The 19,151-nt window shown below is 38.7% G+C and overlaps 1 protein-coding gene across 1 annotated transcript in view; it reads right to left on the bottom strand.

Moving 5' to 3' along the window:
• The window catches only part of METTL14 (methyltransferase 14, N6-adenosine-methyltransferase non-catalytic subunit), a 20,720-nt gene extending 2,450 nt beyond the window's left edge, over nucleotides 1-18,270 (bottom strand). The window contains exons 1-9 of the mRNA XM_072405770.1: nucleotides 18,114-18,270; nucleotides 16,173-16,261; nucleotides 15,104-15,191; nucleotides 12,459-12,539; nucleotides 8,204-8,291; nucleotides 7,765-7,855; nucleotides 5,790-5,931; nucleotides 3,260-3,352; nucleotides 1,294-1,410 (exon numbers count right to left, since the gene is read on the bottom strand). Coding sequence (XP_072261871.1) covers nucleotides 1,294-1,410; nucleotides 3,260-3,352; nucleotides 5,790-5,931; nucleotides 7,765-7,855; nucleotides 8,204-8,291; nucleotides 12,459-12,539; nucleotides 15,104-15,191; nucleotides 16,173-16,261; nucleotides 18,114-18,179 — 855 coding nt within the window. The 5' untranslated portion in view covers nucleotides 18,180-18,270. The remainder of the gene's footprint in view (nucleotides 1-1,293; nucleotides 1,411-3,259; nucleotides 3,353-5,789; nucleotides 5,932-7,764; nucleotides 7,856-8,203; nucleotides 8,292-12,458; nucleotides 12,540-15,103; nucleotides 15,192-16,172; nucleotides 16,262-18,113) is intronic.
• Between the last annotated feature and the right edge of the window lie 881 nt (nucleotides 18,271-19,151).

Genomic DNA, 19,151 nt, shown 5'->3' with positions numbered 1-19,151 from the left:
GCACGCTTGCTCTCCCAGCTTGCTTCCGGGATCGCGTGTGCAGGCTTCTCCTCGCTGGGTCTGCAGGAAGGCGGAGACACGCACTGCAGCCAGGAGGAGAGGAGAGAAGACGAGAAGCACGCAGGATCGCGGTATCGGGTAAGTATGTTACCGGTTTTAATTATTTTTTAAACCTGCATTCGCCGTATAGGACGCACCCACTTTTCCCCCCGTGCGTCTTATACGCCGAAAAATATGGTATATATTTCAAAGCGGTATATTTTCTTATAGATTTTTACTTTCATCTGTGCCCCCCCCCTTCATCAACATGCTAAACTTATATTTCATAGCTTTCTCAAACTTTTCCATAATTACTTCTATAGTTATTATCAGCTCACAGTACAATAGTGTGGTGGTCAGGGCCTCTTCTCAGGGCTGGTTGGAGGGCACCTAACCTCAGTGATCCTCTGAAGGGCCCCCAGCCCTAATGCAAGCAATGCACAGGCTTTTAGGAAGTTATCAAATATCACAATGCCTTGATGGGTGGATGTCAGCCAACATTAGCAGACTTTCCTAAACAGACTGTATTTGCATACAGACTGTCCAAGTAAACACCCACACGTGATACTGGGAGACTTTGAATAAAAGAACTGAATTCAAGGTGGGCCAGGGTCAGTTATATTAGAGAGGCAAAGGGCCAGATAACAGCAGGCTCTGATTTGTTGCAGATTCTAATGAGAAGCAATAAAGGCAAATTCAGTACTAAAAAGGTTGTTAGATAACGTGTTGGACAGAATTAGTCTTCCTGCTAGTAACATAATCGGAACTTATCAGCCATTGTGTTTGCAGTTTTGTGCTGCTCCTTTGGGAGAAAATGTATGCATTTTTGGCTTATACAGTGATGCATACTCTAAGCAGGAGTCATTTATTTTTATTTTTTTTGCACTTTTAGCCCGGTCATTTTGGGAGCCACATGGTGATTACTAACAAAATCCTGTGGACTAAAAGTATCTTTCCTGAATGTCAGTACAGAAAATGAGTCCGTATACCTTGAAAGCAATGCTGGAGTGTAACTTAAAGCCCTCTCCAGCTAAACCATTGAAATTTTAGGTTATTCTGGGGATCAGTAGAATCATTTTTGTTGCTGTGTCCTCATTAGACAGATTCACCCTCTCTCCAATAACACTATGACCATGACATCAAATAAGCAGGAGGTGAAGGAAGCCTCCCCATCAGGGACATAGAAAGCAATACAAACCTTATAAAAATCTGGACTTTACTTTTGAGTTCTAGTGACAAACAGCAACATTATACCTTCGTCCTTTGGAAGATTGCCTTGGGGTCCAGGGTCTTGGTCTTGCCTGGATTATCTTTATTGGTCTTTATCCAACAAATGTCTTCAGACCTCCTGAATCCCCACTTGCGAAAACACTGAAAGGAACAAAGATAGCATTTAATAAAATGAAACATATGGATATCACTGGCAATCTCAGGAGTTGGACAGCAAACACAATATTGTAAAGCTTCAACTGCTATCAAGCCCATCACAACAGACTAAATCCACAATATTTCAGAGTAACTGAAGACTGTTATTAAAAACAGACTTCAATCACAAAGCAGGCAGTGTAGGGAACTGTAATGAAAGGTCAGGATTTCAGAACAGAGATGAGCTAGTTGCCCTAAAATTAGGTCAGCGATTGTGGTGTATGTGGCTCTCCTTCACTCACACCTGCCAAGGTCAGATAACCCAATATCCTTCTAAGTGTATTGCCGACTTAAAAATGACTACATGAATCACCCATTAAATTAAACATTCTCATAGCAAAACATAGTCATTTTAATGTTACCGAGACACTGCTATTACATATAATACAGTGAGTCCTTTATTTCATGATGAAAGGTGGGAGACCTAAACACAAAAAATAAACGGGTGCCGCCATCTCCCCTTTCTTTACTTCCTGAACACGATCTTTGACCATCAGGATTGGCCATGCCAGGATGATGTAACTCCCACATGCCTGTGGGTCATTTATTCTTGTCACGTGCAGGGGAAGCTGGGATTGCCGGGTATACTGGCAAACAAAGCCAATGCTGTGAATGCAGTCTTTATAGCCAGATTGATCAGGCAGCTAGGAGGTGTTTTTGCAATGGGGACATCACCCCTTACTTTTCTGCAATAATCACCTGCCTGATCATGCATTCTTAAAAGTGGACAGCCAAAAAAAAACTTTTTTTTAGTATTTAATAACCTAATTTAATGTTTATGTTCTTGATTGGTAAAAAAGAGCAGTCCAGAGTTTCACTTTTGGCTTCAAGCAGGTACACCAAAGCTAAACGTGATTAGAAGCCATAATAATTGATATAATGCACTGCACAATGACAATGACATAGTACTATAAAGTTTATCATCCTGAGACTCATCCTAAGGTGCTAACCGATCTCTTGTATTAAACATTTTATGGTAAATAACCTTGTGGTTTCAATAAGCCGTGGCTCACTTTAGATACAGCCAGGATTTTTGTTAGTAACAGTTCATAAAACATTATAGGACAGCGCTATCAATAAAACCCTTCTGTTTTCTAATCTGACAAGAACTCTTAGCTTTTAAAAATAATTTTATGCTAGCTGTTTAAAGGAAATTAAAATAAAAGCAAAAGTAAAGGGAACTGGTGTAGAAATAATCACAAGCCCTTGGAAAATTCAAGAATATTTGTACCTCATAAAGTACGTATTCAGATTTATGTGTAAAGCAGCATTAGATAACCTGGAGGGACACATATGTATACCCCCGGGCCGCAGACCGGTGCCAATATGTTACTGGGCCATGCTGTCGGAGAGGTTGAGGACAACTGCTTTAAATGACAAAAACTTAAAATAATCTCTGATAATAAAAAGCCTGAATTAGCATAACGTACAAACGTGTACGTGTGCTCACAAAACGGTTATTACAGAAATGAGCTGTGACAATCCATACAAAGTTTAATAACAAAGTGTTCCATTCCATCAAGAAAATAATGCAGCTGTAAATTCCATGCAGCATGTTAAATGGGTTCCATATGATTTGGTGCATCCAGACAGTCTTATGAAACACCTGCCCAGGACACACCACCTCCACACTACAAAACACAGAGATCACACCACTCACACCGCTCCTGCTGTGACCTACTAATGTCAATGGCTTGCCTCCCCCATCATATTACTTCTGCATACCAAGACGAGTGAGGCAGGAAGCAGCCTCCAGCTGCAGCTATATATTGGGGATTACACCGCTAATGCTTACCATTCTACCGAAATCCAGACCTTCTCCAGAGCCACACCACAGGAAAAGAAAGGCCCTCTGGCCGGCAACACTTTCTATATCTAACTTCATTATCTGAAAAAGAAACACGGCTTCAGTGGATGATTTGTGAACACTGCGGAATAATTCACATCTATGAAAGGGGTTTGACAGTTCAATGTTGGAGTAAAATCCAAGAGCTTACGCACTCAAATCACAGGGTCTTGCATCAAAAGTATGCATCTAAAGCTTTTAATATGCACCAGATGTGTATTATATACAATATATGAGTAATGGAAAGATATACTGGAGTTGTAATTTACTCTCACATATTACAAAAGCATAAAATGCGTGTAGATGATCACCTAATAGGTGTTTACTGTACACCCCTACATTCAGGTTGTAAAGGTAAAGGTCAGGACAAATATAGGCTGGATAGAACAAAAAAAAGACACATAATGAATAAATAGAATATTTTGGCATTTTTTTTCTACATGGGGCAAACACAATCAGGTTTGAATACAGAAGTTCACATATTCAGTGACCGGACAGCTGAGATCCATCAGGGTCAATGTGACAATGATCTAAAAATTACCTACTGGATGACCTGACCTGAATAAACAGCTAGTGCTCCTGGTGAGAAGTCCAAAACCTAATTTACCTAGCAGGTTACTAAATTTCTCCAGGATGGTGGTGAAAAGACCTAGGTAGATGGACTATAACATTAAAATGAGAAATTAATTCATTAATTAATGTAAATTGAATATAGCTAATATCTGCTAACATACATGTGTGGCTGCTATGCATAGGTTTTATGCGCGTGTGTGGGGGGTAAGGAGTTTACATTTATTTTTGGTATTTTTATATTTTATTATTATTATTTTATTTATGCTTTTATTTTATTTATGAGTTTGATGTTTTAGTTAAATTTTTATCATTTTGATTCTTTCATTTCTACAAAGACCTATATATAAGTACTACACATAGCTTCTTTATAGAGCTTTTGCAGTATACTCACCACTAAAGTCCCTGAGAAGACAGATGAACCCAGGGGGTGATTCTATTCATAATGGACACAGAAATTCTGTGAATCCTGACCTTTTAGGAGAATTCCTCCAACTAATGAAATTTTTGCTACAAGCAGTATCCTAGTAGTAAATACACAATGTAAACATGTCCAGTTCAGAAAATGTCATTTGCCATTCCTTGGATTAGCAATATTCCCTGGGGTCACCGCCTTCTAGCTAGCTAAAGGTTTTCTGTGCGATGAAATAATTAGAGTGTAAGCAGAATGGTAAATAAGGCCTTGATGTGATGGGGCAAACATCAGTAATGAACACAGTCTAAAGGCGGCTCATAAGGCTTAGTTCAGACAAGACTTGGGAACAGTGGTTCCCAGTGGCTGGCAAGGTGTCGCACCATAGGCTATGGTATTGGTAAATTATCAGTTCATCACGATAAGACAGCAGGTTATACTCGACTACCTAATGCAGCTCTATTGGCTAGTAGCGTCTGGACTGCAGGCGCAACTTCTGGGTTTGAGGAAGCAATACCTGCATGGCAACCTCACTGCCTCCAGTAAGCTATCTGTACTTCACAGAACCCCATTACGTTAGAATTTTACTATATGTTGAACTGCATCTAAACTCTGCATTGCACGTACTCTCTAACAAAACAAAGGAATAGGATGCTATGTCTTGTAAAAATGTATGTAGCAACCACATTCCCATAGATGCAGCAATAAAAGTACAGCCAGCTAATTATGAAATGGCTGGTAGAGGAAGAGAATTCAATTAAGTCTATTGATGGAATGGATTCCTTTAGAGTTGCAGAAAATGGTAAAGGTCGAAGTCAATCTCTTCTGTAAAACAGGTGGCTGCCCAGATTAACCTCTGGTCAAAGCAGAAATCTCAGGGGAAGATACACATTAAAGTTTCCACAAGTAAATCCACATATTGTGGATGCCCGGCCAGTGACTCCTGGAGCATTCTGAGAAAACTACAGGACCATAGCAGACTTTCAATATTTACATTTGGTTTTTAAATGTAATATTAATGAAAGATTTTGTAGCCCCAGACGTAAACACAACAGCAAATAAAATGAAAGGCTATGTTTACAGTATATTAATAAATATAATAAAACACATATTCCCAATATGTGCTTTTAAAGAATGTACAGTAGATAGGAGTACCTGTTGCCTTCCACCACGAGAGGGCACTGTTTTACACATTAAAGTTTATGTCAGTAGATGGGAGTGAGATACGCAATATAGTTCCCTATGTAATTAAGCCCAAAGCAAAATTAATTTTGGAAAAAGTGGGAAAAGAATAAAACTAAAAAATAAAAATACACTTTATTCCCACAATGTACCCTCCCACAAAGTGATTTTCAGACTAAAGAATATAATGAATGATCATTGTCTTAAGCTCAGAGTACATATTATGTCCAGTTAAGCACATAAAAGCACCTACTAAATAATGCAAATTTACATTAATGGTGTGAATTAAAATGCACTTTGTGAATGTTTGCTTACATCTTCCCATGTCCACCATTTCTCATTGGCAGCAATGCCGGTCTCCCTGAAATATTCCTCTAGAGGGGGCTCTAGGAGGATGACATCAAACTCGTTCTTCAGCTCTCGTAGATCAAAAGTTTCAAGATCTGCTTGCAAATACCTAAAAAACACAATATAATCAAACTAAAACTGCAATATTACAACTATGGAACATTATAAAGAAAAAAAAAAGCCTTTGCCAGGCTCTAACCCTATGTAAAATGGAAGGAAAACACTCACTGAGACCTATCTACACAGAAATACATATTACCGGGGAACCCATAAAGATTATTGGCATATGTCCCGTTGTGTGCTCAGGTCTCATCCATGTGTCATAAGACAGTGTAACAGATAACCTCTAACAGCACAGGTCTGAGATTTTATCAAATACAACTTCAGCACCCTATTAGACATGAACAGAACACATGTGTAAATACTATAAGCTTGTATCCTTGACACTTACTGTATAGCCTGCACAGTTTTTTGTGTAGCTTATAGGTTAGCAGATGCTTTGTGTATATGTCAAGTTCTTGTCTCTTATCGGCTTCACTGAGCTGCTGTCCGTCAACCCAACGAGGTGACACAGAGACTATGTAAGATATCAGAATGACTAATCTGCATACTATCAGCTCCCCTACAGCCAGAAAAGCAGGTGAGGTGTCTAAAGAGACTCTTTACTCCCTGTTAACAACATATATAAAATGTTAAATTCATTCCACAGTGCTTTATGCTAAATAAAATCAGCTCAATAAACATGTGAAAAAGACCTTGAGCACTACCTGCATGATGAAAATAATAAATATCAATGTTAATTACCAAATTGAAACCTTGAATTTATTATGGGATTGTAATGGTACAGTAGTAATTGTAGTAACTAAATGCTGCAGCGAGGATTCAAATATAGCATGCTGGGGAATTTGCCTTTTTAGGATACTTTGTGACAATTATCCAGAGATCCTACCACTTCCCTAGGTTCCTAACTAATTCACATCAAGCAGGATATCCGATCTGTGCTGGTGTGGTCAGTTTGTGTCCATGTGCTGCACACACAATTCCCTGCTGTGTGAACACACTGTCCATTCATGTAGCAGACATGTCCTACCATGTGTCCCCTGCACAGCTACATGAAAAAGAGCTACAAACAGAGAAGCGATGAGGTCATATGACATAGAAAACATTTTGAACAAGAGGAAATGTAATTTGAAAATAGTACTGGCGTTTTTTCTGTATTCTTTTGCAGTAGTGTGTTTAAATGTACAACATCAATGTCACGGTCATCCCTTGAGGATTTCCAAATCTTCCACAGTTGTGTTAATGATTTGTAATAATGACTATCTAGGGGAAAATATCAGTGGCTCCAGCAATGATAGCAGGCTGTCACTAGGGCGCAGCCAAGGACTGTATTGTCTATATTAAAAATGAGATAAAATGATGCACAAATACAATTGGAAATCTCATTAAAAGCACAAACATGTGAAATACTAAAAGGTGAGTGGTCATTCTTAGTACACGGCCACCAAAAACAATCTCTGTACTGAATAATAACATGTATTCCCTAATGGCGAGTATGACCTATGATTATTGTTGCACTGGCCGTTATGTGTACATAATTTAGGGGCTGCTGAGACATAAAACTTCAGCGCTAGAAGTTCCTCTAATGGCCAGAGGTACTTCAGGGTCAGCACACCAGCATGACAGTGGTCATGTATTTTTCCCCTATTATAAAGTACTATGTGATGCCCACAAGAGCAATTGAGCTGAAAAGCTTTCCACAAAAACACTCTGTAAAAAGTGTCATCTTTACTTGATACATAATTGAAATTACATTGCAGTCCCCATTCATCACCTTGTTCCTGCAACATGTGCTTCAAAAAGATGACTAATAACAATGGCAATATGAATGAATAAGAAGTACAAGCCAGGAGACAGTAAGATGTTATTATGAGACACTTACATTGGAGGAGTATTAGATTTACTTATTAACTCATCTTTCAGTCTGATCAGCTCTCTCAGCTTTGGATATTCCTCAAATCGGTCTGCTAATCCTAAACAGAGGGAAGAAGAGGTGTTAACAGGTTCCTGTAAACAATGACAGCAATACATGTGCAAGTAATCATGTATGAAATCTAAGATAGCTGTTTATATAAACCAATCCCACATGTGCCTAGCTGCTTCCAGACAGGAAATTATTATGGAGCTTATCCTTTAGCACTCCACTAATACATATACATGATGTGCTTCCTAGGTCTAAATAGCTGTGATGAAAACACATTACCACAATATACTATCCTACACTCGTATATAGAAAAGTAAACTTCCAAAAGGACCATTAACACTGCATATTTCAGATTCTTCTTCTACTTCCCCCAGACAAATCCTAAAGAGGAACTTACCAACATCTCGAATAAAGTTCTGCGGTCTGTGCCCTGTGTCGACAAAATGCTGGCAATAATCGTTGTGTGGATTCAGGCTTTGAGTTCCCTGAAAGCAGAGAAATAATCATTAGTTGTACAACACAAATCAGCTTGCAATACCCTCCCCGCTAGGCTGTTTATTTAAAAAAAAAAAAAAAAAATAAAAAAAATCGATTTTACCCACAATAAACTTTCAACAAACTTCGGCGGAAAAAAACCCCCCAAAACAGATCAGAACATAAAAACTAATAAATGTAAGCAACCAAAGCCAAAATAATCTATCATCAGGTTATGTATTTCTAGAAAAATAATTAACGAGGAGGCACAGTGTGTATTTTCATTACTGTATTAAAGTAAATCCAAGCACAATCCTTAAAATCTCTTATGAATTTTAATATGCTTATACATTTTCTAAAGTTGTTTCAATTTTTTTTTTTTTTTTTTAAATCTTCCATGCAAATGAATGCCTAGTGATCCGGCAATAAAGGTCCTTGTTTAGGGACTTTTCTATTTATTCTTTACCTCTTTTAGACTTAAAGAGCCTGATTTATAAAAGCTCTGCAAGACTGGAGAGGATACACTTTCATCAGTGAAGTTGGGTGATACAGAAAACCTGGAAGTTATTTGCTAGCAAATGTTTTGAATACTGAACAAATATATATCTATTCCAGGTTTGCTAGATCACCCAGCTTCAGGTATGAAAGTGTATCCTCTCCAGCCTTGGAACACTTGAATAAATCAGGCCAAAAGCCTTTTCTTTGGTCTCAACAGACTGTCAGCAAGAAGACCAAGTACATGGCTAATATACAGATGGGTACTAAGGCCTTGCTGTATGCACTGGGACAAGGCTATGTACACACGTGCATTGTCAATGGAAAGAATCTTTCATGATCCCTTCCAACGACTAATGACAGCACGATGCATGAACGAGTGCTGTACATAGAGCCACCGTTCTACTCTATTGAGAGGGGAGGGGGAGAACAATGTAGCGGCACCCCGCTGTGCTCTATTCCCCTTCACTTCCATTAGGATCCTTCGTCGTACATGGATCTGCCAGGGCGGTCGTTCATACGACAGACGAAGAGCGCTGTACCCACGTAAGATTATCGTCCGATATTGGCCCTGAGCCAATTATCAGGCGAGAACAATAGCACATGTGTAGGTAGCCTTAGACAGCCATCCTACCCAATCCTACTGATAATACAATGAAGGAGATAAATCATATTAAAAAAGGTCATTGCTGTGTTCCTCATTCTTGCCTGTATGGTAAACTATGCACACATCAGATTTATGTTGCTGGAAACAATCTTTTGTAATTGTTTCCAGGAACACTAGAATAGAACAATCATTGTATATACAGCCCAGTCCCTTTTTTTTGGACCAAGAAGGGCAAGCAGAAGGCACCACAGCAAATTTTTAAATGACGATTTTTATTAGCAGAGACAATCACGATTGTATTATGTAGCGTTAGACTCTTGGGCCTGTAGGAGTAGTAGAACATTTACAAGGACTAGTTCTTTTCTTTCCCGTTTAGTAAATACCTGATCTAAAATGCAATTTTTAATATCTGACTGAAGCTCTACTTTAAAAGAAATTGATATTCAATTATATTGCTTCTATGTTTAAGAAATGCTTGTTTCAAGCTATCTTCATCAAACAGATTTGTCACCTTCTATTTAAATCTGTTTTTACTGCAGAAAAAGTAATTTACAACAATTGCCAAGCTATTACTGTATAAAAGGTTCTATAAACTTCAATGTTTTTGTTGCAAGCATGCATCACAAAGCTTTACCAAGACTTGTATCTTTCCATCTAGTACTGATCTGGTAAAACCAGATGTCACAAGAATAATTGCTGGTAAGAATTCCACAAGACATTCTGGAAAAGATTATTGTATTTGGTTCCGTTCCTGATTACATGTCTAAAGTAAAATAATGGCTTCAGACAAGCCAGTAGGCTAATTGACTTTTCCATTTGTGAAACGTGAAACCATTCGATGGAATATATTAGTAACCTTTCCACATTAGCGTGAACCTTTGATTTTATGCCATCAGTCTGAATGCCCCTTCATCACAATATGTGACAGCTATTTCCCCACAAGCAATTCTGTTTCTTGCAAGCTAATGTTTTGTGTAACTTGTACCCAGTTATCGCACATCACAAGTATCTGGAGAATAAAACTCAGAGAGAACAAAAACAAATCTTTCCTGAGAGGGGCTGTAGCGCTGCTAAAAATGCTGATTATCTGTCGGCTTTGCTAAATCAGAATCCAAACCAGGCAACTAGCATTTACAGACTGGAGTAATGACAGCCTCTATATCTCTTGCAGGAAAGATTATGATTAGGGCCCAATTTTTTTCATAAATTTTTAAGAAGAATTAGACAACGGACACACAAAAATCTTGTAGAGTCCAACCTAGAGTGAATGCTTCCCACATTAGTCCTTCCACTCCACTGCTGATCTCCCAAATGTATATGTAATTTTGTTCTGTTTAATATACTTGCCTTTTCTGTAATCTCCTGGCTGGTCATGTGATATAACAGAGTCCCCTTTCTCTACATTTGTTCTGCAGCAAGCAGTACTGACATGATGTTAGAACTGCTCTCTGCATCATTACACAGTAGATGGAGGCTGCCACATTAAAGATGAGGTTGTGACAAATAAATAGATACTTACCATATCACACCTCAAAACATATGGCACAGCCATTACTTTTTTACATGTGAACTTTTTATTTACTTGTTTTTTAAATTTTGTGGCAGGTATTCTTTAAGGAAAGTAAAATGAAAAGTGTCCATTTGATTAGGTGGTATTACAGCCACGCAAAATACAAACATTGCAAAGATTGATTGCAAAAAAACTTGCAAGTCTACACAAACTTCCAGACGCTATAACTACCATGAGTAATGGGAATGAGAATAACCCTTATATGCTGGAGGCAGTAAAATGAATAATCCTTATTGCACCCAGAAAAATATGAAGGCTGCAACTGGCATACATTTTTTATGATCTGGAACAAGTATAAACATGTGGTCAGGCAACTAGAAAAACGTAGTCCTTGAATTCCTCTTTGTCCCAGCGCTTTTCTGAGCTCCGCCATCTTCATTCTTCACTTTTGTCTTCTTCCTCAGTCTTCTTGGCATGTCACCCGATTTTGCACTGCACAGGTGCAAGATCAGGTGACAAAGCCCGCTATGAAGAGCAAAGAAAAAGTCGATCTCACTGCGTCTGCGTGAGATCGGCATCTCTTTCCCTTTATAAAAAAAATGACCCCTTTGCGCATGTCCGAAATCAGGGCATGTTCAGAAGGAGCACCCAGACCTTTCAGGGATGCATGATATAGGTATCCCGGGAGGCTCTGAACTCCCATTCAGTCTTGATCACCTAGGCAATCAAGACAAAAAAAAAAGGTGCTGCACCCTGTTGAGTTTAGGTATGCTTTAGGTTCGCTGTGCTGACCAATGGCATGTATTGTGCCAATGTGCAAAGGTATTCCAGGGTTTCTCTAGCAATAGCTGCTTCAAAGGTCAGTTTTTTTTTTTTTTTAACACCAATGATTTTTTTCTGTAAGGATGACATTCTTCACAGAGGCCAGCAATGTAAGAGAAATTCTTCCTACTGGCCTCCACACTAATGTAAACTGAGTTGTGAATATAGTTATTATAGTATAGGTTCCCTAAGACCTTAAAGTTATTTGCAGGGTTCCCTCATTAAAAAGTTTTTAAACATTGCTGGTGAGACACAGCAACTTTTGAAAGAAAAGAGAAAAGGTTGTTCTGCCCGAGTTTGCAATAAGGGTTCTCTAAATACACCAAAAATAAATTACCTATTACCATGTTCTGCATACTAATATGGGTCTGGCACGAATGAGCACAGTTTTTAACCAAGAGTATTGACCATAAAGTCAGATGGGCTATGGTAGTGACCATAGCAGCTAGTTGGTAACTGCACAACAAAGCAGCCTGGAGATTTATTACCCAAGCACTAGATGCTGAGAACTACCCCCTCTTCAGGTTTACATAAAGTTGAAAATTTGTGAAAGGATTTTCAAAATGGTCATTATTAGGCTAATGAGGACAATGAAAAAACTGCTTCCATCAGTTTCCAGTTTTCACTCAAACAACATAATGAAAGTAAAATGAAGAATATGCTTAGTAACAAAGATCTGCAGAATGTAGTAAAATATTACCTGTAAAATATACAATCAGAGTAAATGAGAATTGTAAATAATACCTTTAAGAAAGTGCTGGAGTCTTTGTAAACTTCTTCTTTATAAGGTAGGTGTTCTTCCTCCTTTTGTGGTTCAACAGCATCCTGGTATAAGGAAAGAAAGCAATTATTCCTTAATACTATATAGACTTTATTATTATGAGTTTGTACCTCCAGCTAACATTCTTTTGTTTCGAGAAGAAAATTAATAGTAAACTGGTCAAGTTTTTACAGCTGAATTTGGTAAGATTTACCCGATCCATTAGTCTTGGAGACCAGAAGACAAAAAAATGATGGGAAACCCAAAATGTTACAGATGCCAAAGTAAGAAGGTGAAAGGTAAGAGAAAATATTTAAAACTGGGACATCTGTTCCAGCAATGACTTTCTAAAAATGAATTTTTCTGAATAGAGATACTCTTTAGTTAATATGTAAACTTCACAAGCAGCAAATGCATATATTTGGGGCAAATCTCTAAAAATGTGTATTGAACATTATAAAGATGCATCTCACGCTATCTGGTTCAGATCTAATGTAAAAAATGCTACAACCATTTAAATCCCACAAATGAGAACAATAGTAAGAAGAATTGTGACCAGATGCTGAACATAACTGCACTTCACATAAGATTTGTATCATGAAACCTAGAGAAACATTTGTACCAGATCTAAGAACTAAATGCACATGGGGTCACTATATAGGATAGCCACCATTCATCCACCAATACCAAACCTCTGCATGTGCTTATGGATACATAGGACAAGCACAAACCCAAATAAAGATGATAATGTGTTTATACTTAACTTTTTTTTAGTAATTTGCACTTTCAGACATAAAACAGTCAAAATCCGTTGTCACAGCATTCAATGATGCCCATGACATTTCCTGGCACATAAACACTAATAATTGAAAACCCTGAAAATATTCATATTTATTTTTGCATACAGAGTACTCACTACACAGAAAAATTAGTTTCTCTCTGATGGCAAGAAACATTTTAGGAAACCCAAAAAAGGAAAAAAGATCTTGTTCAATGTGATATTTAAAAAGTGTAAAAGTGATCCAGATACTGATGTTCTAAACCATATGCCTGCAGAAAATGGAACTCTCCTGTCAATAGTCACAGTAGTAGCAGACAATATTTAAAAAGCACAGAGCACCTAGGTCATGTATAGATTATAGACAACTGCCTAAACAGGTGTCAATTTGTTGTACAAGAGTCTGCTGTACACATTTTGCAAAGCCATACAGCACATAATCTTCTCTCTATGGTATTAGGCTCTAATCTATATGTTTCCTGTACAGTATTCCCCTGAACCAAAAGTTCCAATCCACATCTTTCCTGTTCAACCTGCTCATGTGTTCCCCTTATGTGAGCTCATCTATCCCCATTTTGTAGGTTTATTTTATAGTAATGTGCAATGTATTGGTGCTAGCATAAAAAGGCTTTCAAGAAGACATTTATTGTTTTGACACATACATACATTTTCTTCCCAAAGTCTACATGAGAAATAATTCTTTTCTTGCAGGTTACTGCATCCTCTACAGTAACAAGCAGTGTACAATTTGTGAATTACAAGACCATTTAATGGTGCAGACTTTTGTCCAAAGGTATGCAGCCCAAGGGATCGAATATAATGTTTAAGCAACCAAACAAAGGTCATTGCATTAAGTAGGTGAATCTGACATTTATTTAAAGGAAGCGTGCTGATAAAGACACAGAACACAACAATTACTTTCTTCTCCTGAGACTGCTAACTGTCTGGATGTTATGTTGATGTCTGAAATACTTTAAGTCACAGGCTCAATATTTATTATGATTAGGACATCTGATTCACAGGGACTCAAAGTTTTAAAGCCAAGGGGGCAGATTTACCAGTCTGGAAACTAGCATTATCAGAAGACAGGCATAATGTGTAATATCTAGTGCCCTTTCTAATGTTTTATTATCACTAGTCTTCATTTACACATAACAAGGAAACAAATCATGATGGCTCAAAAGGTTAGCACTCTAGACTTTGCAGCGCTAGGTCCCAGGTTTGAATCTTGGCGGGGACACTATTTGCATGGAGTTTGCAGGTTCTCCCTGTGTTCGCGTGGGTTTCCCCCAGGTATTCCGGTTTCCCCCCACATTCCAAAAAAAACCATGCAGTTAGTTTAATTGGCTTCCCCCAAAATTGACCTTAGACTGTGTTAATGACAGGATTATGGTAGGGACATTAGATTGTGAGCTCCTTTGAGGGACAGCTAGTGACATGACTATGGACTTTGTACAGCGCTGTGTAATATGTTGGCGCTATATAAATAAAGTGTAGTAATAATACCAATCATGTACGGATTGAAATGAAGTATTAATCAGTGACAGGAATAGCTAAGGGACCCATTCTGCATCTAACTTACTACCTACAGGAATAACCCTGTGTATCCTTTGAGGTTTCTTTTTGACAGCAGCCTTACCAAGCCTGTTCCCCAGTCATCTTCAATCCCAAAAAATTGTAAAGTGCAGAAACTACAAAAAAAGTTTTTGTCAGCTGTTAACAATGGTTGTCTTTACTTGCAGACTACAAGTGTTGTAGTTTAGGTAAGCGACATTGCAGTAATAACAGTAATTCTACATACTATGGACAGAAAATATTTACAATGTAAGAAAAAATACCCAGGATGCTTACCTTGCTCTCTTCAACAACTTCTTCATCAGCTTTCCCTTCCTCTGGAGGCTTCCGCTTCAGGTTTGGTCCTGAAGTATCATATGCAGCACTAAAAATATAAACAAAATGTACAAAATTACCCTGGCACCTATCTTTACTGAGATTTCTTTTACTGTCATTGGAAGATAATGTCACTTTGATTTTTAAATGTCCCAGCTAGCTTTTCAATTGGATTATTTGGTTCCTACTATTTGTACATCACTACAACTAAATCAGTATTTAGGCAGAAAAAGTAGCATTATATTAGATTTTTCTTTTGACTTATCTGCAGTCTAATATAACAGAAAATGTACATCTTTAGCTGTCTCTCAATAAAGGGAAAGTATTGTATTAATATTATTAAACAGGATTCATATAGCGCCAATATACTAGGCAGTGCTGTACATTACATAGGGGTTGCAAATGACAGACAGTTACAGACAGTGACACAGGAGGAGGAGAGGACGTTGCCCAAAGAGCTTACAATCTAGAAGGTGGGGGAAGTAACATACATCAGGAGGGAGTTTATGGAGTTTTGAGAAGTAGTGATGGTTTCAAAAGACAGAAAAAGATAGGGAAGGCAAGTTTGAAAAAAAAAAAATGTGTTTCGAGTGCTCCTCTAAATGAGCAGCAATTAGGGGCAAGCGGAATAGGACAAGGAAGACCATTACAAAGAGTTGGGGCAGCTCTAGAAAAGTCTTGGAGCCGTGTGTGTGATGAGGTTATGAATGAGGAAGTCAGTAGTAGGTCATTGGAGAAGAGGAGAGAGCGGCTAGGGGAGTATTTTCTATCAGTCCAGAAATGTAAGTGGGACAAGAGCTATAGAGGGATTTAAAGCCAAAGCACAGAAGCTTGAATTTGATTCTCAGGTGAAATGGAAGCCAATGAAGGGAACTACAAAGAGAAGCAACAGAAGAAAAATAGTGGGAAGGATGGATGGGTCTGGCTGCAGCATTCATAATGCCAATAAAGCCAATTTAATTTACACATATATATATGAAGAGCAAAAGGTGAGGTGTTTTCAACCATAGTATAGATGAGATCTAATTACCGGCACAGTTCTCTGGTTTCTGCAATTTCTCTTTGTTCATCTCTGCTGTTTAGTACAGCTCCAATATTATCTGCACTTTCTGCTCCCAGCTGTAATCAATAAACAAAAGAAAACTATTGTACATTTCATAAATGTATTTGACCTGAACAACATACTTATATATTTGAAACCAGTAGCAAAGGTAAATTCCCTAAACCATGGTTTTTTAGACACAAGTTCGTATGTTTTATCCCACCCACCCCGCAACTTTAATAAATGTTTTCTTATATACGTTGTTTATAAAATGTTACAGTGTGCTACAATATTTTCCAAACCAACTCTTAGGCTTCGTCTACACCAGGGGTCGGCCAGATACGGCCTAGCCAGTAGTTCGTTCTGACCAAACACTACCTAGCCGATTGGGCCTAATGCTCCGGAGCTGCGGGTTGCCGGCCGGATCTCCCAGGGGGCGTTAGGATCTACCAGAGCTCCTGTGCCGCTTCACTATTTACTGTAGGCTAATGGGCTAATCTACACAAGGACGGTTTTTTGAGGCAGGTTTATGAGCGTTATCTATAACGCTGCTTGCAACGTTTAAAAAATTAAAACATTGGAATAGCGCTGCAAAATGCTCAAAAAAGGGTGAAAACGCCATCATTGATTTCCCACATTTCTAAGCACTTGAAATGTAAATGTGTTAAAAACACGGGAAAACGCATTACAAACGCAGGATAGACGAACAGGAAGAGAGGAGAAATCTTCTAAAGACACTGGTGATAACTATTCAGGAGGAGTTTTATTTTACTGATCAATCTCTCCTAAAGGCAAAGTAAAACATGGCAATGGTTCTGGCTTTACATAATCTTACAGCAACAAACAAAGGCATTCTCCATCTTTAGACCCAGCGTGTTGGTGCTGCAGGTTTTTTTATCCTTCAATTGAATGCCCCTCCGCTGCTGGGTGTATTTGTTCTCACTGCCAGCATAGGACATAGAAGGCAGCGAAGGGAAGCACAGAGGGGGGTGAGGCGTCTACCCAGCAATACATCCTGAGACCAGCACAGAGATGGAGAAATGTGGTCTGTTCTTCTCTTACAGACTCTGTGTCTAATCTTCTCTTACAGACCATAGAAGTGACCCTGAGCTGGGAACATTTTAACCACCTGTATGGTAAACCCGACCTTGGTTCGTTTATATCGATTCTGCAAAAATCGATAAACCCGAACTTTTCTCACTGTCTAAATCTCTAACACTTACCTGGTCCCCGCTGCGATGATCCATTCTGTCCAGCGTCGATCGAAAAAAAAAAATACTCACCTTCTCCCAGAAGCTTCTCCGGACACGTCTTCTTTCTTCATCCGGCGAGTGCAGTGACGATCACCGGGGTTTCCCGGTGACGTCGCTGCATGCGTCGGTGCAGGCGGGAGGCGGGGCGGGAAGTTCCTTTGCATTGAACTCAATACAAAAAAGCTGTATTGAGTCCAATACAAAGTTTTTTACATGATTGTCAAACATTTTTTATATTCATGATATCTACTAGACCCTTGTTCGGACATATTTCTGTAAGTTACAGATCTACAATTTAAAAAAAAAAATTCATGAAAAACAGTGTACCGCTTTTGGTACAGAAATCTAGACATCAGTGTAACACCCAGGAAGCAGATGGCACACAGACTGAGACTGCTGACATTTTCTTGTTAGGTGTCTGGCTTCTTCACCCTGGTAAGAAATTGACTTCACTTGCTGCATGCTTGCTCCAAGACTCCGACTACCAGTCTTTATAGAGGCCACACCACAGCAGCCTCTTCTCTGACTCCATGTTTACTCTGAAAGCCCTCCATGAGTATAGCTCCTTGTTATATTTACACACAGACTTCTATGCAGAACAATCTCAGCCCATACCCACACACGTACCAAACACCTTCCATATCCTTAGGGTGCTCAGTACCCCACCACATATTACCTGCTGGGCCAGTAACTTCCTACGAAGCTTCTGCCTGGCTCGGATCTCCTGCAGACGGCTATTCATTGCTTACAGAGCCTGGGTTTTGTCTCATCTACTCCTCAGCTTCCTTCGGCTCAGCCTGATGACGTCACATCACTTAGAGAAACGGGATCCGCCATCTTACATGAAGGCAAGTTTTTTTTAATTATTATTATTATCATTATAATTGCAATATTGTAGATTAACAGCCGAATACAACGTATATTTTTTTAGTTTGAAATGTTAAGCATCCATAGCAGAACAATGAACGGATGAGTTTCAGGTCTGCCATTAAGCAATATGGCGACTTGCGCTTTAGGAAATGGTTACATCATAATGAGGCGCGTCGAAGAATAATTTTGTCACTTTGTTTAGAGCGCTTAAAATGTGTTTTGTGTGGAGAAACGCAGCTCATTTTGGGCTAACAGCAAGGAAGTGACAGAGCTTACTAAACTTTTTCTTCTAGAATCTAAATATTTGACCAGCAGGAAAACAGTTTTAGATTTCATGGACAAACCGGGGCTTTGTGGCCCTTTGTTTCACTCTACCTAACAAACTTTTAGTTATACAAATAAACTTCAATGTTTCCTGGTTGTTGTATTGCTGCTTTTTAATGAGAAAGTTTTCACTGTATGCATGATTGTTAGGAGTGATCGTATCTGAGAAAAGCTGATCAGTTCTGTTATGATTCTCCAATCATTTTGCATCTATTTGATGAGACCCTTATGACCTGAGAAATCAGGGAAACATGCGGCATTATAAATAATATTAAACAGGATTTATATAGCACCAGCATATTACACAGCGCCGTACATTAAAGCAGAACTAAACTCAAAACAAAAAAACACCTTTAGTCCTTTCTTCCATCGCGGCTCGTCATCCCTGTATTCGTCTTTAGCCCGGTGCAGTGGAAACGCCGGGCGTCGACATCTTCCAGGTTCTTGTTCCTGCGTCACCTGTGCAGGTGCAAGATCGGGTGCTGTATATGGGGAAAAAGACTGCCCATCTCAATGTGCA

Source organism: Pyxicephalus adspersus, chromosome 3 (assembly GCF_032062135.1).
Source record: "Pyxicephalus adspersus chromosome 3, UCB_Pads_2.0, whole genome shotgun sequence".
In the NCBI taxonomy this organism is placed as follows: Eukaryota; Metazoa; Chordata; class Amphibia; order Anura; family Pyxicephalidae; genus Pyxicephalus; species Pyxicephalus adspersus.
Note: the sequence above shows the minus strand (reverse complement) of the source record. Positions and strands in the feature narration are given on the sequence as shown.